This window comes from Aethina tumida, chromosome 3, assembly GCF_024364675.1.
Source record: "Aethina tumida isolate Nest 87 chromosome 3, icAetTumi1.1, whole genome shotgun sequence".
Classification (NCBI taxonomy): Eukaryota; Metazoa; Arthropoda; class Insecta; order Coleoptera; family Nitidulidae; genus Aethina; species Aethina tumida.
This window is the reverse complement of record NC_065437.1, coordinates 13,270,637-13,291,595: the sequence shown is the minus strand read 5'-3', so window position 1 is coordinate 13,291,595 and position 20,959 is coordinate 13,270,637. Positions and strand designations below refer to the sequence as shown.

General features: G+C 31.5%; 3 protein-coding genes and 1 non-coding gene across 4 annotated transcripts; 3 read left to right on the top strand and 1 right to left on the bottom strand.

The window, feature by feature from the left end:
• The first annotated feature begins 131 nt into the window (after nt 1–131).
• On the top strand, nt 132–15,253 carry LOC109595316 (uncharacterized). The gene is made up of 5 exons (XM_020010650.2): nt 132–591; nt 11,652–11,801; nt 12,240–12,369; nt 12,427–12,516; nt 13,183–15,253. The coding sequence occupies exons 1-5, from the start codon at nt 256–258 to the stop codon at nt 13,434–13,436; spliced, it is 960 nt and encodes a 319-aa protein (XP_019866209.1). The 5' UTR covers nt 132–255; the 3' UTR covers nt 13,437–15,253.
• A 497-nt stretch (nt 15,254–15,750) lies between these two features.
• On the top strand, nt 15,751–16,844 carry LOC109595317 (39S ribosomal protein L46, mitochondrial). Its single transcript, XM_020010651.2, has 5 exons — nt 15,751–15,864; nt 15,916–16,102; nt 16,156–16,429; nt 16,485–16,616; nt 16,674–16,844. Exons 1-5 carry the CDS (start codon nt 15,801–15,803, stop codon nt 16,815–16,817), a joined length of 801 nt encoding a protein of 266 aa, XP_019866210.1. The 5' UTR covers nt 15,751–15,800; the 3' UTR covers nt 16,818–16,844.
• Nucleotides 16,845–16,971: 127 nt separating this feature from the next.
• Trnal-caa (transfer RNA leucine (anticodon CAA)) lies at nt 16,972–17,089 on the top strand. Its single transcript has 2 exons — nt 16,972–17,009; nt 17,045–17,089. It is a non-coding gene; the product is annotated as a tRNA-Leu (tRNA).
• Nucleotides 17,090–18,254: 1,165 nt separating this feature from the next.
• LOC109595331 (homeobox protein MSX-2) lies at nt 18,255–20,519 on the bottom strand. Its single transcript, XM_020010671.2, has 3 exons — nt 20,339–20,519; nt 18,660–18,924; nt 18,255–18,600 (listed from the first exon to the last, which is right to left on the bottom strand). Exons 1-3 carry the CDS (start codon nt 20,409–20,411, stop codon nt 18,369–18,371), a joined length of 570 nt encoding a protein of 189 aa, XP_019866230.1. The 5' UTR covers nt 20,412–20,519; the 3' UTR covers nt 18,255–18,368.
• Between the last annotated feature and the right edge of the window lie 440 nt (nt 20,520–20,959).

Genomic DNA, 20,959 nt, shown 5'->3' with positions numbered 1-20,959 from the left:
CCCAATCAGCATTAGCACGAGTACGTATTGTTCCCACTCCTCCAGCAACAGCAGCTCCACTCTTATAAATCACGCGTACCTCCACACGGACGCAGTCATCCTCAGTTGTCGTTGCGTTCTCCGCATCCGCCTCTGCTTGCGCCCTATCGACCACGAGCACGCCGCCGCACCGCCACACTGCGCCACTCCGCCGACCAGTGTACCGCCGAGCGTCGCGACGGCCACGTGACGACGGGATGCCGTCCACCGTCTACGATGGAGCTGCCCCGCATCGCCTCCCAGACCTCGATTTGTCCGCCCAGCATCCAGCTGCTGACCGAGTACGGGAAGCCGCGCACTCCGGTCAGCAGGAAGCTGTTGCAGCAGCAGCAGCAACAGCAAGCTGAACCGCAGTTCGCCGTCCTTCCGTCGGCCCACTCCTACCAGCCGAGCAGGAGACGAGAAGAGGCGCGCACCCTCCAGAATCTGAGGAAGAGGCTGCAGGCTGTCAGGGTGCTCCAGGCCAACAAGCCGGAGCCCATTGAGGCCCTATGTGCCAACAACAATCTCAGTCCGGAGGAGATTGACAACCGGCCCAATCTTCTTCAAAAGGTCAGTCCTTAACTCTTCGGCTAGCTCAAGTAATCACCAACAGGATGTAGGAAATATTAGAAATCTAGAAACTCTTTTTCCAAACAATTGTTTCACAAAGTTTCAAGTTTACAATAAGAAAGAAAAAAAAGTAAATCAATTTATTTTTTGTGAATATATGAAAAGAATGAATCAACTCCTCTCACTTTTTATTGCGTCAACTCTTATTTACAAAAACCGTTTTTCTTTCAAACAAGAAATCCAATTACCCACTCAGCACACATAATTAAATCTGGGCAAATATCCCTCATAAAAAGAGCCAGGAACCAATAAATGATTAGGTGACTTCTCCTTTCGGTAAACAACTCCGAGTCAACAATGTGATAAAGTTACAATTCTAATTGTTTAATATCAAATAATATTAAATGTCTGTGTTTGATCGGTTAATATTAACTTGACTTCATAATGCAGATTAAATTTAAAGATTTTTCTTATCAATCTTTAAAATTACATTTTTTTAGTAATTATATGAAATGGCAAAAATATGAATCCTGCTAATTCATTAATTATTCTGCATACGCCGATATTTCCAAGAAAATTTTCTCATTTCCTCAGAAGATACTTTTCAGAGAATTTCCAAATGTACTCGATTAGATAAATAGATAAAAATGTAATGGAAATCTCTTTCCGAGAATATTTGCTGCATTTCAATAAATCGAGTTTCATCCTTTCTGACGTTGGAGTAAATTGAAAAATCTTGAATTTCTGGAAATGTACAGTAGTGGCCGTTATTAGAGCAACTTTTTAAAATTTTAAATATTATATTTTACTTTATTTGAACTGCCAATATAATATAAAATTAATTTAATAATGTTGTTTTATCCAACATTTATTTTTCTGAATTGCAACATTAATTTTGAAAGGAATTTTAATTGACCAAATGATTGATTTGCTATGAAGATCTTCTTTAAATTTGTATAATTTTTTTGTTATCAAAGGAATCCCACATGTTTTTTGTAGAGTTGGTAACGACCAAAGTAAAACATTGATGGTTTAATCTTGTAAATAACCCTTCACAATTTTAGATTTGGATTGTCATCGTGTTAAACATGTTTTCTTCAACATGTGAAAGCAAATTGTTATTTAATATATCCCATACAGGGATATAGTGTCTTGATCTCATTTTTGTTATATATTTGACTGATTTTTTATGGTAAAATTTTCACTTTTGATCTTCCACAAGTGACAAAGAAATGATTTATTATTACGTGTTTATATATTTATTTATTTAAAACAATAAATATTACATATTCTGGAATCCAATTCAAGTAGTACAGTACATATTTTCAATACAGTTTAGTAATATGCTATAATTATGACTAGTACTGTATATGCTACAATTTTCCGTTTCAGATCTCAGTTTGTCTATTCAGTAAAATATTAATTTGTGGTATGTCATGCCTGAAACATTTGGGAATAATTTGACGTATACTTGCAAAATATATAAATTATGTGCCTGTCAGACATTTCGGCGACAACTAATTGCGAATGGTGTAGTAAAATAGACCACACATGCCAAAAATCTGTCGACATTAATCTCCAAACATTTATTGAAAATGGGCAATACAAATCGGGTATTTGTTGTTTCAAAAGTTCCAAACTACTCTGCATAATTTCCATAAAACGGTGGAAACCGTTTTCTCAGATCTATTAATACAAATTTCGCATTAAAATCTCGATTTTCTTATAAATAACTGCAATTTGATATTTTAAAACTTTTTATGCAAATCACAGTAAACTCTAGAACATTTTTCAAGATGTCGTGCGTAACTTTTGTGTTCGAAAGCGTCGAGAATCAAGATAATTAATGTTTGTAAAACTTAACATAAACTCAAGGGAGTACCAATAATTTGTATCGGGTCGGAAACAATTTCCATGCGAATCTATGCAAATTTACTCGTTCCGTGGCATGATTAAAAGATTACGTGACGTCGTTTTTTTCATGCAATCCAAGGTAATTAACTATTTAAACTGAATCAAATTGCATTAATCACAGACAGCATTGTATCGTGAGTTGTCTGTTTAATCGTTTAAAATATAGTTTAAAACCTGTCGTCACGATATTGAACAACGAACTGCAGAATAAACAGCAAAATTAGTGTAATAATTTTAACTTTGAAACCCTTAAAAATCTAATTTGAAAGTCAAAATTCCAGAATTGAATGTTTCTCTCTGCAATTCCATTTTCTCGATTAGTTTCAGGCCGTCTTTATTGTTGTTAATTAAATAATCGGAAGCAAAGAATACGCGAGGCACGAAATTCAATTAAACCGTCCCCTTAAGATGCTCAAAATCTAATTTTGCGAAGGCAATTAATGCATTAGACGCCTTTTTAACTAATTCTATTCACGAACGGTCTAAAAACAGATCATATCAAATAATACACGTGAATTATAATGCGTCAAATTATCTGCAATGAAATCTCGAATGCGCAAGTTTCTATTTGATTTATTTACGACACGATAAGGCTTTAAATCACCGCAATTGTTAAAACCTGGAACCACTTTTAAAGGGAACTTTCATTAAAACATTTTATCGCTTATGGAAGTTAAATTGAAGTATCAAGTTTTCGAATTTCGCGAAAGCAATAAATTAAAACTTTCAGTCGGTTTTAATAATTGTTGTGCGTTCCACACTTGGAAACCACTATGGTGAAACCATAAATTTATAAAAACCTCAAGCGGTTGGAAATCAGGAACTTTCCCCCCCAAAACCGTGTTCACTAAATCCGTTTTACTGCACGAGTTTTCCGCATTTCACCTGTAACTGTTTCAGCGTTTTGTTACAGTCGAAATGTCAAGGTTCAGGATTCGCACACAGATAAAAAGGTCTATCAATGCGATTTTAAGTCTGGATAAGGTATTATTATATCAATTTTCATGTCTGCACTCTATTTGATTTATTGTGTCGGTGGTTGTTTTTATTCGACAGGATTAACTGCGAATTTTCATTCTTGTTTAGTACAAACTTTTTAAAATATTAGATAACTCTTCTTTTTAATGTGAACTATTAGTATATTATTCATCACTATTTTTTTATATAGTATTATAAAAACTTATTTTTATTCTATAAATGAGAAATATGAATTGTGCTGGACATTTGAAATGGATTTTTAATATTTAAATCTGTGTTATTTTATGGTGTCTCGTGAGGTTTGAGTCTGGTGAGGTACATTATACAGTATTGGCATAAAGTAGAACAACTACTTGCTACTGCCATCTAATATAATCTATACCAATTATATATATTATAATTTATACCAATTATGAACACACTGTATACAAGCATATCGGTGAGTATGTCATGTATTAAAAAGAATTCTGTTAGCTACAAATCAAAAAACTAAATATTCGGCTGGCAAAAAGTAGAGCAATTTTTTATTAAATGTCACTAATCTCTACAAAATTCACAATAATTTTTAGTTTTATAGTATACACCGAAGTAAACTAGGATTAATATTGTAAAAAGAGCTAGAAAACCGTTATTTAATGGCTTCGTGGGGGAATTTTTAGACCACTATTTTGATTAGGTTTTCACGTATTTTTTCAGATTTTTGATCGGGTTTCTTAAAACTAATCTTGCATATGTTAATCATAAAATAGTCGTAAAATCGCACAAAATTTATTTTAAAATATACTGATCTTAACTTTTACGTTAGATTTTTAATATGTGTGATTTCTTTTCGAACCCTTATCGAGTGTCAGGGTGTGGTCGCACAGTGGGTTCGAAATTTAAATGGTTGGATTTATACCTGTCTTTATGTAAAACTAATTGATAAAATATTCAGAAATTAAATTAAATTAATTAATGGAAGATTTAATAATTTACCCCAACATGAAATTTTAAAGAATTATAACTCTGTCCTTTTATTTTTCTGTCTTTCAAAATTAGTAAACTTAAGTTAATGAATTGAATTTTAAATGATTGAAAATATTTGTAAGTACAATGGTTTTTCCTTATGCAAACAACATCAGAATTGTAATTGTATTGAAATAATGTATTGTATTTTATTTTGAGTTGCAATAAGGTTTTTTTTGACCAAGTACATCATTATTTAGATTAAGGTTTCTTATAGAAAAAACTCTTAAATTAGTTTGGCAACAATATTGAGAAAAGGAACATTTATTTAATTCATCTGATTGGTTGAAGTAGGATCGTTGTTGGAGACATTCTGTTTCTTAAGGGACTTAAGTCACCACCTACTTCATCTCCTTCCTAGAATCGAAGTTTATAAAGATTCAGGGATTCATTTATTTCGCCAGTTTTTCATCAGAATTTTAAAAGTGTCAAGATCGAAGGTTGTTTTAACCTGAGTTTTAATTAGACCCGTACTATTAATTTAAGAACAGTGAGTAGAAATTATCTAATATTTCCGTTTGGTGCAAGATGTGAGTATTGAGTGTGATACATCACATTAGTTGAACAAGATCTGTTCAACGAAAACAAAGGTTTGTTATATTGAAATTAATCAATGCATGAAAATTGTATAGTTTAATATCATCAATATCTTTTGTAAAATAAATCGCTCTCTTTAACCTGTTGTAAGGAGTCTTTCAAAAAGTCTTTGGTTTTACTGATTTAACAACTATTTAATCGAATTATCATCGGTAACCCGTTACACGGATTTTGTCGTTCTTTCAATCTGATGAGAGAAAAATCAATAAATATCACTCGATTGTAACGCATGTTTTACAACAATTTTCAAGATTTGGTGTAGAAGGAAAAAATAAAACTGGACGAGCAAGAAAAACCAATAGGTTTCAGAATAAACAAATTTTATCCTACTCCAAAAAAGATCCTTTCCTGTATTCCAGCAAAATAAAAGGTCTACTTGAAACACAACTTAGAATTAATGTTTCTTCAAGAACAGTAAGAGATAGATAACTATAAGGGAGTCTTCATGCGAGTAGGTCAGACTAAAAAACCACTACTATCAGAGAAGAACTGACGAGCCAGAGTTTACTAGGTCCCTTTTACACTGAACTTTAAATGATTGGAAACGAGCGTTCTGGAGTGATAAAATCAAGTTTAATCTGGGTAGCAGTGATGGGATTTTATATGTAAGGCGACCTATTCATGAAAAGTTTAACTCAAAGTTAAAGTCCTCTCCTTTGAGTAGAGCGTATCTTGGATCGTCTTATGTATAAAGAAATATTGAGGAACACCATGATACCGTATTCAGAAAAAAATATGCCACTAAAACTTTATTTTCAACAAGATAATGACCCGAAGCACACTTCAAAATATTTGAAGTAGTGGCTTTTAAGGGAAAAAATTAATGTTGTGAACTAGCCATGCCAATTTCCCGATCTAAACTCCATTGAAAACTTATGGGAGAGAGTGAACAACAAAATAAGAGTATAGTAATCAGCAAGATTTTATTCACAGTTCTGCAAAAGTCCTGGCAAAATATAGATCCAAATATTATTGACAATCAGATGCTTTCCATGAAAAAAAGGTGTTTGTAAGTCATTCATAATAATGGGAATTCAAGTAATACAGTTCATATTTGTAATGTTGCTATTGTATGTGTCTGTAATTTGTATTTTTAATGTTTAGTAGACATGTTTTATGTACGTGTTCCGTGGTAGTTATACCTAAACTAATTCTTTTGTAGCCAATTTTGTAGGTTACCTAATTAATAATGCAAGAGAAGTTGCAAGTAAACATCGTAAACAGCGTTAAATCCCATTAAACGACCCAAATTGATTCACCATGAGGTTAAATTTCTGAGATAATGGACAATTACTATCCCTTATCGGAGACAAGCAATTGAATTAATGAATCTCGCTCGAGAGGTTGATTAACGATGTCCGATAATAACGTGGAACGGTGCAAATGAAATAATGACCGTCTTTGCGAACACGGAACCCCAATTATTCTTTAATCACGACGTTTAAATTACAAACGCAAACACATTTCGTATTTCAATTAAGTTGCGATACGAAATCTGGGCAATTTCGAATTGAAATTGGTTTGTTTGTTTTCTCATCTCCGGAAACGCAATCGAATAACGTATAACTAACTCGTAACAGTTGAGAAAGAGAGAAAAAAAGGGAATTGTAATTCGGCCTATGTGTCGGATATACATTTTCCGGAGCCCTTCCACGTGTCCAAGGTCACAACGTTTCGATACGCCCGAACTTTCCGGCGACGGTTTCTCTCCCTCTCGTCATGTCATGAACGACGAGCCGAATTAAAATGACACGCGATTTTCAGACCGTCAAAACTTCGTGTGTAACAACGGGAAAAAACTCCCTTTCCGCCCCAAAATTGTATTTTTCGTCCTGATTAGATGCGGAAACTCCGACACTAATGAATTGAACATTAAGTGCGGCTATTTTTCGAGACGCGCACTTTATACAAAAGCGGGGGCTTTTGTGCCACGTATTAAATGGAGGAAACGTTTTTTTGTTGTAAAGGTCGGGAGTTTTTTTAGAAAATAGGTTCCATTAATTTTTTAGACTTAGTCGGGTTTGTGGTGGGTTGTTTAAGAACTCTCTAGATTTTGTTCACTAATTTTTTTATACGATTAAAACGCGAAAAGGTGTTAATAAAGGTATATTGATTATATAAGAATGTACACTGTAGTAGCTCTAATTATCACAATTTATTAAAATATATTAAAAATATGTACTTTTTCATTTTTCATTGGACAAAATTTACTTTGTAGTATTTTAATGATCGGTGACGTTTCAGTCGATTAATTAATTTCTTTTAATATTTAATAACGGATTGTACTCAAACTGTATCATCTCTGTAAGAATATTTATTATTTAGCCTTACCAAGCCCGGGAGAAACAAGAAGAGTGCTAAAGAGTATTTGATAAATAACAAAATTAAAGGAACAGGGCAAAAAATATTCAATGAAAAACTTAAAGAAATCCTTAAATAGATAATTTAAATGTCTAAAACAATAAATACTTATCGTTAACACAAATTAAAGCCAAGCTGGAAGAAATGGGACATGCTGAAAGGACTGTAAGAAGAAGAGTTTTGAATGGGTTTTGGTTTGGATAAAGACTTGCAAAGAAATTCCTGCTTTTTACCAGGAATGTAACCAGAGAACAGTGCTGATGGGAAGTTTTAAGTGGTGCGTCTTCATTAAATTTTGTTAAGTCCTGTTTAGCTTATGTTAAACGTCCTACAGGGAAAATACTACACAAGACGTCTGTTACAGCTCTGTGAAATAGTGTCATCGTATACAAATACAATTGGGCCTATTTATGTATAGGGCTACATTAAATAACAATTTGCTTCCACATATTGAAGAAACAATACCGTAATATGTTTCAATACAAACACAAATCTAAAATTGTGGCGGATTGGTAAAAAGATCAACCCATCAATGTTTTGCTTTTATCGACATAATCTCCAGATACAAATAATAGAAAAACCATGAGATCACGTTGATAACCAAGGTCAAAAAATTACACTAATTTAAATGAACTTCTATTAGCAATTCAAAAAGAAGAAATATAAGCATCATAGATTCGAAAATTGGTCGAGACTATGCCTGAAATTATAAAGCAAAAAGGATATTATACAAGGTTATATGTTATTTTAATCAATAAAAATTCTTTTCAAAATTAAATATTTGTTCATCTTAATTCAGAAAAATAAATGAAACATTTTACAGAACATGAAAATATTTGTTTTCTAGATAGTAATCAACATTAGTAAATTAAAATTGTTTTAACAGTTCACATAAAGTAAATTAGTTATGGCTATAATATTTAATCTTTTAAAAAGTTACTATAATAATGACCACTACCGTATGTATACATGTATGGAGATGTAAAAATATATGACTGTTTGCAGTCATAAATAAAGCATATCGGATTCAAAAGTTCGTCGATAATTAATTGACAAATATAAATTGATAACGAGCTTATGAACCGATATACAAACTTCAATAAACCTATTTATTGTTGAAGTATACATACATAAAATCTATGTTATTATGACAGTTACTCGAGGTCGTACAAATAGAGAGAATTATTTATTTCTTGACACCTCTTTTAATTTCAACATTTTTTTGCTTTAGAAAGACTCTGTCACAATCGTATGATTGCCCGAATTTTTATCAAATTCGACGGAATATTATATGATACAAAAAATATAAAAATAACATAAAAAATACATAATTGAAATTTCCCAATAATTATAATTCTCACTCTCACATTAGGAGATTGTTGTTGAAGGGATCTTGTTTTCCAATTAACCGCCTCTGGTCCACAGCTATGTAATGTTTATTTTATTATATTTTTATAATATTACCTTTATTTAAAAAGGCAGAGCTTTTCATAAAGGAAACACATTTTGTAAAATAAACAACAATACTTACATAATATAATCATAATTGAAATCAAATAATTTTAAAAATAAACATTTTTCTGAATTTAGATAGGTTAAATGTATCTCTGAAATATTCAAAAGTAGAATTGCACATTGAAGAATATAATAAATTGTTATATTATATATTATAAAACACAGATGAATGTGTGTGAATATGATCATATATTGAAAGATTTTTTTCAATATAACATATAATTATATGTAAATTTATGTTCATATATAAGTCGTATTACATGATATTATATTATTACTTATAATTTCTAATTTTTGTATATTTTCATATACAGGGTTGTAAAAGCAACGGTCATTTTCCTATATGTATTGATACTAGTGTGCGATAGATGTCATTTATTTTGTATCTGTCAATATAACATTAGAATTTTGGTAAAATTTCTGTTAGTATTCATTTTGCGTATATAGAATGGTTATACAAATCAAATATTTTTTTATTATTCAACTTATCTAATTATACTAAAACATACATGGTGTTCTATTGAAAAAAGTTACTGATGTTTTAAGCTGTACAAAATTATACGTAATTAAAGAATACTCAAATCAAATCAATAATTTCGAACAGCTTTTATAGATGGATTGAATTATTTTTTATCTCGTTTCCTGTTGCTGTATTACAATTTCTGGTTGTAGTGGTGAGTGGTTAAAATTTTTCGGATAAGTTGTGAAACCCCTTGTTTAAATAAAGGTTGTATTGAAGTACATGTTAAGAATTTTTTAAGGATATAGGTACTGATATTCTAGTTAATATTAAACAAATATTATTTATCAAAATGTTGGTACTTCCTAAAATATTGAAATTTAATAGTAATATCCATTTAAATGATAAACAATATATAGAATAATAAATAAAATGTACGTTTAAATATCCATATTATTGTCAGTTATGCAGTATGTTTGATAAAAACAATTCATCAATATAATTGTTTTTTAGCGGGTTTAATTAGGTATTTATTAATATTTGAAAAATATTCAAGGGTCAAAGTAGAGCAACTTTAAAATAAAACAACTTTACGTAGTAGTAGCATTTCTATTATTTTTAATAACTTCTAAACATCTTTTTTTCATTGATTTTGGTGGCTTTTCAATATAATTGTTCCTAATTTCTTTCTTGATTTTGAACTTCTTGGTAGAGTTCTTTCATATTTGTCAGTCTTTTTGCAGGGATTTTCAGATCAATTTCTTTTCAATGGTTTTCCATTGGATTGAGGTCCAGGTTTTGGGCTGGCTAAGGCATGACACGTACTCTTTGAAAAGCGAACCATTCTTTAATTAACTTAGACATATGTTTCGGATCGTTGTCGTGCTGGAAGATTCACCTTAAACTGATGTTACCTTCGTCAAATGAAAGCATATGATTCTAGAGAATGTCACGATAAACAAAACGATCCATTATCCCGTCTAACTTAACCAGTGGGCCCATGTCAAACCCAGAAAAACATACCAAACCATAAAGTCTCCTCCACCATGAAGAGCTTCTTTGTTTGTTTTCTACCGTAGAGGTCTTTTTAGTTTTCGTTTTATGGTACTCATCAACATACTGAGTTCGTTTATTTTTTGATTTTTGCGGGATGTGCTGATAAAAGTGTCGCGAACAAGTGTTTTTGTTTTCCTGTCCACAGCTCTGTTAGTCTTGCGTTTTCTACCTCTTTTGGGAACTTCTTCCAGTGTATTCCTTCTGTTAAAATTGGAAATCGTCCTTGAAATGATCGATTTGTTTAAATTTAAATTTACTGCAATTTCACTCTGTTTTTCACCATTTAGGAACTTTTCTACAATTTGTTGTTTAATTTGTATCGTTAAATAGACACTTTTAGGCATTTTTAGCTTTAAGGAACGATGTCGGGCACAGAAATAAATTATAAAATCAATTATATTGAATATAGGGTTTGGTTGCTTTACTTATGAACCTTGCCCGAAATAAAATGTAAATAAACTACATAAATAAAGATATCGGTATATAAATTGAGGTACAAAATGTTTAGACACTTATTAATTATAAAATTAATTTAAATTGAAAAGAATTTTAATAAAATGATTATGTTTTTTAATTTGTTCCTCTACATATGAGCCATGGTGTAAATTGGTTTAAAATATTCAACCACCCTTTCCCTATAATTAAATTAAAGTAATTTCCCATACTTGTATTTTAATAAATATAAATTTTTATCGAATATTTGAAAAATTTTACGTATAATGTGCTTGAAATTCGTAAAAAGTCTAAAATGGACTTTTTAGGGTTTACTACTGGAATTTCAATTTATCTAATGGATTTTCTCTGTTGTTAAAATTATCTCATATTTTCAAAAAGTAATAATAAAACCAAACACGGAACAGGAAGCATAATTAAAATAACGTCTTGATTTACGCTACATACACATGCAATTTGCGTAGACTTGCTCTGCCACGTGTTAATTCGCGTTGCGGAGATTTGGACAAACTGAATGCGGGATGATTAAAAGCTGATACCGGCACGAAATCCTTTATACGTTTTGGACAATGGCAAAGGGAATTGTCACGCACCAAGACTATATTTAGCCAAACATTTCGAGCGCTTTGTTATCAACTAGCAAAATTGTATACAACGGTCCCATTCGTGTTTAATTACTTTTCGGAATCCGTTTATCTGGAGCGTCGAATTTTTGTTGCAGATTCTACACAACCGTCCCGTTAGCATAGTTTTAGACATTTCCGAAATTCGAACGGCATGGCAGGACAGCGACTTCATCACCGATTGCCTCTGCTGGCACAACGTCTACAGGCAAAGACACGGATCACCTCCACTATCCATGTCATCTGAGGTACGCCGTCGTTTGTTTCATAACCGTTTAACTTATTCCGAACAATTCCGCGTTCAGCTCGGATTTGCATTTTTATTAAAACGGTGTGTTGATCCACCCGCAAAAAGGACGAAAGGATTTGTGTTTTCCATCTGTAAAACGGTCACGATTTTGATTAAACGCCGATTTCGGTTCGGTAAATGTGGGGTGTTAACATCTAAATGGAATTTGAGTGGCCGGAAGGAATTTCGTTGTTGTTTGACGTCCGGATTGCGAGTATGCGATGAAAACCCGCTTTTATTATCGAATATCAGTGGAAATTTTTGCGTTTGACGTTTTAATTTTGTTCGGAATTGTTTGGACGAATGCTTTTTTTAACATGAAAAGAACAAAAGGTCTGTCAAATCCATATTCTTTGTCTAGGTGGGGCATTTAAAATAATAAATCTATAATTTTTAGCTCTGTTATTTGGCTCAAACGTGGGCGAATCATTTGGCCCACACGAATCGATTTTACTACAGAAACGACAAAGACATTGGCCAAAATTTATTCTGCAGGCCAGCTAATTCGATTGTGCTCGACATCACAGGTAAAAATCAATATTTATTATTTAATAAATATTCATATATTGATTTTAACATTTTAGGACAAGAAGTGGCGACTTATTGGTACAGTGCAGTTCGGCAATACGATTTTAGGAAGGAACCCGATGTTTTACACGTCAATGTTAACGCAGGTAAAGTTTTTAAATTTATCAAATCTAGCAGATTAAAAATGAATAAAATTTTATACATCAGATTTGCGTGACCCAACTCTTTTTCACCCACTAATCAAAAACATACGTACAAATTAAGTTGACTACTCAAATTTGTAATCTTTTGGCCAACAAATTGTTGTTTTAAAGACCAAAACGACGCAATTTGTATTATCGTTATCGTTAAGATCTGGACATGCACACTTAATTTATCATGCAATTTTCACGAAAGTGCCCTTTAAGAAATTACCAAACCAAGTTGGTTGAACCAAGACATTAAAGTGCATTAAAACGTCTCACGCGTTTACTTTATTGTTATATAACTTAATATTCCGCTTCGGACACGCTGAAGTTTATGTCGCACGTATCGAATTCAGAAAACTAATATAAAGTTTGGGAGGACGAAAAAGTTGACATGGAAGGAAATCCGTAATACATTTTTTGTGTCGAAGATATTCGTTTTTCCACAACGTAAATTATGGATAAAAACGTATTAAGAAAACAATTTTACGCAACGTTGAATTTTATATATTTTATAAAGATTTACGAACATGTAATATAATTTTAATGTTTAACTGTATAAATAGTAATTTTCCCTGTTTTATCCAACAGATTGTTTTGTGACACTGAATAACGTGTATTTTCCAGGCCATTTCACCCAGTTAGTGTGGTCGAGTTCCCGCTACTGCGGTTTGGGGAAGGCGACGTCCCGTTCAGGGAAAATCGTGGTGGTGGCGCACTATTATCCCGCCGGAAATATATCGGGCGCTTATATGGACAACGTGCTGTCGCCGTCGCAGGCCGAACATGCCAACCTACCGTTGCCAGCTCCCAGGAGGTTCATTTCGAGTGGCAGCTCGACAGCTGCCTCCAGTACCACCGGCACCACCGAGAGTGTCTGAGAGTGTAAAAATGTTATTGTCGTTTTTGCATAACTGTTAATTTTGTATAAACGAATCCAATAATCAAACCTATGTGTAAATTTGAAACACAACAATATGTAATAGTTCCCGTGAAGCTTCGGCAAAATAGAAAATCAATGCAATGTGCTTATGATAGATAAGAATTGACGTAGTAGTGAAGTTGTTGGGAAAGTATAATGGATTTTGGGAGTGGTTTTGGTCGTAAAACTTTTGTTACAACCACCGCATGTTATTGGAAAAAATAGTTTAAACCGTTCGAATTACTTTAATGCCTTTAATGGGACTTGTTATTATGGTTTAAATGTTATAAAATAATTGTAGTATTAAAAATACATTAGTTTAATTGATTCACTGAAATCCTTAGTGGCCCATTCCACAAAGTCGATTAAACACCCAATAAAATAGTAGATATTTTTTGACTGATTAGAGTTTTAGTACAAATAATTCTATAATAATTTTATAATTAATATAGTACAAATGTATATATTTGTTAGGACTTGTATCTAAAATCATTTTTCCAAACTTCCTTATTAAACTTTCAAAATTCGCTTATATTGCTTCTCGTTTAATATTACATTTTAAAGGTGAAGCGAAAAGAACGTAAAACTCGGCGAAAACCATCAAACAGTGCCAAGTTCTTTTCGTGAATCTGGATAGATTACTAAAAACTTAGAACAACGAGGTAAAACTTTGATGAAGAAGGAATTAACCAAACAAAGTATTAAAGCAATCTTTAGACTTATCTAATGCCTAAACAATCATGTTATTAATACTAGACTTCAAACGACTAGAATATCTTTTTGATACTAGTCACTTCTTACTTATATTTATTCGAAAGCTAACCCAGAAAATTAGCATTCTTTGGGGGTGTTTTAGGAAGCAGTAGTTATTTACCTATCTAAAATTTTACATATACTGTAGAATCTTTTTGCACATTTCTCTATAAATCTTGATGCACTGAACTATTAGATATAAAAACTCATACACAAAGCCTCGCATTAATATTATTAGCTTTGCAATTGTTAATTTATTTTTAGAACGTTACGTAATTTTGCTGTTTTTGGAATAATATATCAAATTTTTACGTTATATTATTCCGGAAGCACGTTCAAACCGTCTTCCAAAAGTGAAATCTGCGTCCGAAATTATTATAATATTCATCGCCTAATTAGATATTAATTCTTGAAATTGTTTGCAGTTTTGCAAATGTATAAACTTAGTTCTTCCGCCTAATATTATTATGTAATCGTTGCGAAGATTTTTATTATATTTTTGTAATGATTTATACTATCCAAAAATAAACCAATGTGATAATTTTTGAATAATTTGAATAAATGTGAATAAAAATTATATTAAACTTGCAATAAATCGATGTTAATGTTCGTTGATGAAACATATGATGACACTCTTAAGCGGAGTGTCATCCTATCGAATCATACAGGGTGTTGTATATACAATAATCAAATTAAAATCCAGATATTTTTCATTAAGTTACCGCATTAAATACCCTGTGTCTAATATGGCAATCAGTGTTCACAATCATATTCAAACAAGCATGTGCCTACACGCTTAGCTTTTACCATATAGACATAAGAAACAGCAAAATGTTTGTTTTGTAATTTTTAAGGAGTTGAATTAAGTCCTTAAATTACAAAATTTAAGACTGTGATATATAAATCGTAAAATGTAAACGCAGTACGGATGAGGGTTAAATTTGGTCGGAATGTTTCCGAGTTTAACGCTCGTTCTAATTTGTAGTTGTCGTTGTTATTGGCTGTTACATGTGAAATATAAATGTTGAGGATCCAATGTATTATTTTATTTTTGTTAATGCCTTTCCATAATAGACTCTCATCTAATAGTTTATATAATAATATTATAATTTAAATTGAAGACTCTCTACTCTATGTAGATATTGTCAAGACTTTTTCAAATCATTCATAATTATGTAATTATACATCCAATTTTAGCCATCAAAGTAACGTTGAATAGGGAATAAAAATACGTACTTTCGACCGAGGTAGTAAGAAAAATACTATTTCTAATGAGGTATCTCAAATCACTATTTCCATTAAAAAAAAATTAGTTCTCAGCACCTATATAGTACTGGACAATTTGCCTAGTACCTGTCGGACTAAAAATGTTTGTAATATAAGTAAAATTTTAAACCTGTAATTAAATATTAATTTAACAGAGAAAAAAATAAAATTTTTGATGTAATATTAACTTATGCAACCCAGTTTATATATGTTTCAAATGGTTGCCTACCTTTTAGGAATATAGTAAATACATTGGCTAAGGTTACCTAACCTCAAATAAGTCTTCAAAATATTTTCCTTTAAAATGCTTCGTAAATCATTTAATTTAGTTACAAATAACCGAAAAAATGTGCCAACACTCTTAAAAAGTATCTCATATATATTTATACGCAACAATCTCTGAAATAAATATTTTTTAGGTTATATCTCAACATCAAGTTCCTTTAACGAAAAATGGGATTTACTAACAGCAGTGTGTTTAGAAAGACGCCCAGTAATCACACCTGAACTAAACCAATTAGAAAAAGAATATCAAGAACTTCTGAGCCAACTTGAATTAGAAAACAGTTTAAAAAGTGACCATGAATTAAGACACGAATTAGAAATGTACTTTTCCAATAAGTTAACACCTAGAATTTTTTTTAAATATTACATTTTAGGAAACAAATCGAAGTTATGAAAAAAGGAGGCGCTGATGAACTGGATATTAACCTTAAACAAACTGCACAAGATATGGTCGATGCATGCACTGAGGAACTTGTGAAATTTACAAAAGGATCAAGAGTCACAGAAGCAGATAAAACCAATGATGTGAAGTCACTAAACAGAAAACTGGATAAGAATTTGGTTCTTGTAGTTAATCAGAAAGTGGGTGACAAAAAGCACTACTTGTTACCACAGGGTAAAATCGAAGATGGTGAAACACTTAGACAGGTAAAAAATTTAAATTTTTCTTGTGCATAGAAAATTCTTTTACCTTTTTTTTAAGACTGCTGAGAGAGTGTTAAAACAAAGTTGTGGGACTAACTTAAAGGCACAAATATATGGAAATGCACCAATGGCATTTTACAAGTACAAATATCCCAAACAAGTCAGAAGTGAAGATGCTGTTGGCGCCAAAGTATAAAAAATATTCATTTTCAAATGGGCGTTTTTCACATAATACATATATTTTTAGGTGTTTATTTATTTTGCGAGATATTTGAACGGACAGTTGCCAGAAAAAGGGGTGGACTATAAATGGTTAGACAGACAAGAATTGGATAAAACTTTGCCCAGTAATTATAAAGAAACTGTATCGCAAATGTTAATTGATGAATAATTTTTAATAAACTGTATATAGATTAAATTATTTTGTTTTATTATCTAATGTAATATTAAATAATATATTATCATTAAAATTGATATAGTTCAGATTTAGATTAATGACATAAGTTTGGGAAATATATGCATGATTAATTAGTATTAAACTATATGTCAGGATGGCCGAGCGGTCTAAGGCGCCAGACTCAAGGTTTCCTTGCCCACTTACAATGGGTTTAATGAGCGTTCTGGTCCACTCTGTGGGCGTGGGTTCGAATCCCACTTCTGACATGACTTTTTTTCTTTTCTTTGCATCCTTATCCTAAATTTATTTTCATTACTTTTATTTCTATGAATAATAATAATTAATAATATTTATAAATTATGTTATATTATTATTAACATATAATATCTTACATTGAAATATGGTTATAACTTCAGTTTTATTGAATAAAAACTAAAAATTTACTAATTTTCAATTCTGAATGTGTATTAAAAGTTTTATCCAAATCAGTTATATAAACAAAAGTATCATTAGAAGAATTACAATATTAATTATTACAATACTCATTAGAATTACCGACACAACTGACATCCAGTGGATAATAATAGACCATCTGTCCGATTAAAATTTCTCATAACAAGTGTCAATTATTCACTAAATTAGTAGCCAATTTGCACGAACAACCCTCGTTCCACCCCTCATTATATTTTTGCACACAGTGTCCGAATGAATGGTGAACACCCCTAAACAATTTGTGCATTATCCCCTTCATAATGTTATTGGAGTACCTCAAATCTACTGGAAATAATATAAAGTCTTATCTAATGAAAGTTGTTAACAAAACAATTACGAACATGAATATTCATGAACGATAGTAAATTTTGCCTCCAAATAAAAACCGTCCTCGTTATTAATAACGAGACAGGGCGGCAGTTCGGTCGGAGGGAGTGAAGTGCTGGCACGCGGACCATCAGAAAGAAACCCTGCCGGCCAGGCCGGGAGATCAACGATAATGGGGGATGGACGGTTTTGAGCACCATTGAAAAACGTCCGATAATAAGATCGTAAGCGACTCTCGATGCGCCAAGTGGACTGGGTTTGTTATTGGCGCCCCGACGCAAAGAACCGAAAGGGTTTTTAGGGGGTTTTTGAGGACAATTAGCGTGGCGAGTAGCGGAGACAAATAAAAGGTTAAGGGCGAGTTAGTTTAAAGTGCAAGTGTTACAGTCAAGTGGATTAGTTACTTGAAGAGGTTAATGAATAAATAATAAATTTAAAGCGAAAAAGGGTTCCTTATTACATTAACAATAAAACGCAAATGTAAAACATTAAATAATATACATATTTATTAAAAATAATTTTCTATAACATAAACTTTAATACATTTGTTATTAATAATAAATATTATCAGGACTAGACACAAATTCTACAAATAAATAACATAAAATATCACAACAATTAAAAACAACTTCATCTATGTCTTACTCTTATAAACTAGTTATGTATCATTTTAAAAATAAATGTTATTTTAAGTAATTAATATAAAATAAACAAGGAGAAATTTTTCTACATGGGACAACCGTGAACGTAAGTCACGTTGTGAAAAATTGCGGCGGCTGCGGTGCTCAAAAAACTGCAAGGGGATTGCGCTCCATAACGACTTAATCCAGAGCTGGGGCAACAAGTCGGCGTTTCAACTCCTGTTTTTCTTAAACCGCTGGATAGCAGTTCTTTTTCGACGGACGCTTGATGGCGAAGTTGTTCAAGACGAAGCTGATTCTGCCTTTTCCATTTTGTCCTACGTTAAAAACAAAATAATTGATAAATATCCCTAATACCAAATAAGAAAATATTTACCTTCTGTTTTGGTACCACGTCTTGACTTGTGTCTCTGACAAATTAAGCGCATCAGCCACATCGCTTCGATCAGCTACCGAAAGATACTTCTGACATCTAAACTTTCGTTCCAAATATGCCAGTTGGGCGTGCGTGAAAGCTGTACGTCTCCTCCTCGGTTTCCGCCCTTTCGAAGAATCTTGGGCGCCCTCAGGACCTCCCAGGGGCACGAAAACGTGCTGATCTTCGGTTTGGTCCAGCGTTTCGGTTTCATCCTCCCCCGAATCTGTGCATAAACACTTAGAAATTATTTTTTGAAGGGAGAACTGTGGAAAATAATTAGTGAAATAATTCAAAAATCCTGTGGGGCTGAACCTTTTGTCGTAAATCAGCGGGCACACTTTTAAATTGGTGCGCGATATAAAAAAAGTAGTGCGGTAAAAAAGATTTTGTCTCGTTGAATTTGGATCCCGCGGCGCTGTAATGGAATACAAAGCAGTTTATTCATTAAAAAGGAGGGAAATAAACTGTTCAAAACGCATATAGGAGACAACAGGCTCCTAATTGGAGGATCTCTTCGTGGGTTTGCGTAAAAATGTGGATTTAAGTGGCGGAGCGCCCTGCCTTAATTATTGCCGGCGGCGTCGCGACGCTTCGTGCTTCGACAAATGGATGCCACCGAACACAAAAGACATTATGACGCTTTAGTGTCGTGTGTGCTCTTTACTTTCTACTTTGGTTTTCCTATCATTAAAATTAACTTTGGCGTCAACAATAACATACTATTTTAAAGTTCCGTCTTTCATATTAAACATTAATTACTTTTTAGTAAATGATAAAGACATGTTTTCTTGAGCATAATTTTAAATAATAAAATATTTAAAAGTTTGATTTAAAATATTTAATACATAATTTTTATTTTTTTTATTATTATTATTTTAAAATTGGTTATGAACCATAAAAACTAACAAATGGGTTTTTAAGTTCATTAAAAATCAATTTTTTACGCATGAGTTCTTACGTTATTAATTTTATCTAAAATAATAATTTAAACCTTTATCTAAATATTTATTTATTTTTAAATTTAAACAATAAATGATTGTTCAAACTAATTTACTTTAAAGATACATATTTATATATTAAAGGGAAAATCAATGTTCAATTTTTTTTTCATAAATTAAATCTATTATTTTAGTTAATTTATTTAATTAATACATTTATCCATTTGATACAATTCAACATGAATTATTTTAAATTTTTAATTTGGTATTTGACACAATAAAATGTAATTTAAAATATAGAAATATTGTATTTTTATTATAATTTTATAAATGTGTATTTCTTTTATTATTACCCACCATATTTTGGAAAATATCTAATAATCTTTATAAACGTTTTTAATTTTTAACGTTGCATTTTATATTTAATTAGAATACTTTTAAATTAAACACTTTCTATTTAACAGTTTATCCCAAGTACGTAAAATTTTTAAGAATCATGTTTTTTCAAGAATTTATTTTTATTCATAAGGAACTTTATGCTTAGTATTAAATATTTAACCATTTCCACCTGTTTTACATGCATATTTTCTTAAAAAAAATTCCAGAATCTACACCAAAATATATTTTTAAAATTTTATATATTTGAATTTATATTTTCTAAAAATACAATTTTTAATCAAGAGATTTATTAATGTTTACCTTCATTAGAATTATTCAGAACATCCCCCAGAAGATCTCTGATCAAAAAAGACTTATTCTCCTGCATAGTCATTAGTTGCACATCTCTTATTAGAAAACACAATTCATCAAATCACCACAACAATCAAAAACAAACATAAAAAATTAAACAGTTTTCACAGTGTTAATATAAAAATCAACAACAATTACATCCGATACATAGACACGCAGATGTTAAGGAGTAAGTGATAAACGGCAAGACGTAAAAGATATAAGCGATATAAACCGCAGCATCCCCTAATAGCAACCCCAACGTGCCTCCAAGCTCCGCCCCCGAAATCGAACTGACTCCACCCCCGAAACGTTTTTCAGCAATGGACAACATTAATTAGATCATATCCCTTTTTATACACATGATTTATCAAAAATATGTAGTGATATTAATATTATCATATTGATGTTAGTGTGTTTATTAATTTTACATTATTTTATAATTAAAAAACCTAAAACTTATCTTAATAGTGTTTGTAGAATACTTATTCTAATAAATTGAATTAATTTTTAAGACTATTATTAAGATTTAAATATTTAAGCAAGTGTCTATTGCTGTAAATAGCTAAATGTAAGTCTTAACAATGAAAA

Bases quoted from the DNA above. Each gene is read 5' to 3' on its own strand.
- LOC109595316 (XM_020010650.2), top strand. From the start codon at position 256: ATGGAGCTGCCCCGCATCGCCTCCCAGACCTCGATTTGTCCGCCCAGC. The intron at 11,802-12,239 runs GTACGCCGTCGT...TATAATTTTTAG, and splicing joins CACTATCCATGTCATCTGAG to CTCTGTTATTTGGCTCAAAC. The intron at 12,517-13,182 runs GTAAAGTTTTTA...TGTATTTTCCAG, and splicing joins ACACGTCAATGTTAACGCAG to GCCATTTCACCCAGTTAGTG.
- LOC109595317 (XM_020010651.2), top strand. From the start codon at position 15,801: ATGCTTCGTAAATCATTTAATTTAGTTACAAATAACCGAAAAAATGTG. The intron at 16,430-16,484 runs GTAAAAAATTTA...CTTTTTTTTAAG, and splicing joins ATGGTGAAACACTTAGACAG to ACTGCTGAGAGAGTGTTAAA. The intron at 16,617-16,673 runs GTATAAAAAATA...ATATATTTTTAG, and splicing joins AAGATGCTGTTGGCGCCAAA to GTGTTTATTTATTTTGCGAG.
- LOC109595331 (XM_020010671.2), bottom strand. From the start codon at position 20,411: ATGACTATGCAGGAGAATAAGTCTTTTTTGATCAGAGATCTTCTGGGG. The intron at 18,925-20,338 runs GTAAACATTAAT...GTTTATGCACAG, and splicing joins TCTGAATAATTCTAATGAAG to ATTCGGGGGAGGATGAAACC. The intron at 18,601-18,659 runs GTAAATATTTTC...TTTTTAACGTAG, and splicing joins ACGTGGTACCAAAACAGAAG to GACAAAATGGAAAAGGCAGA.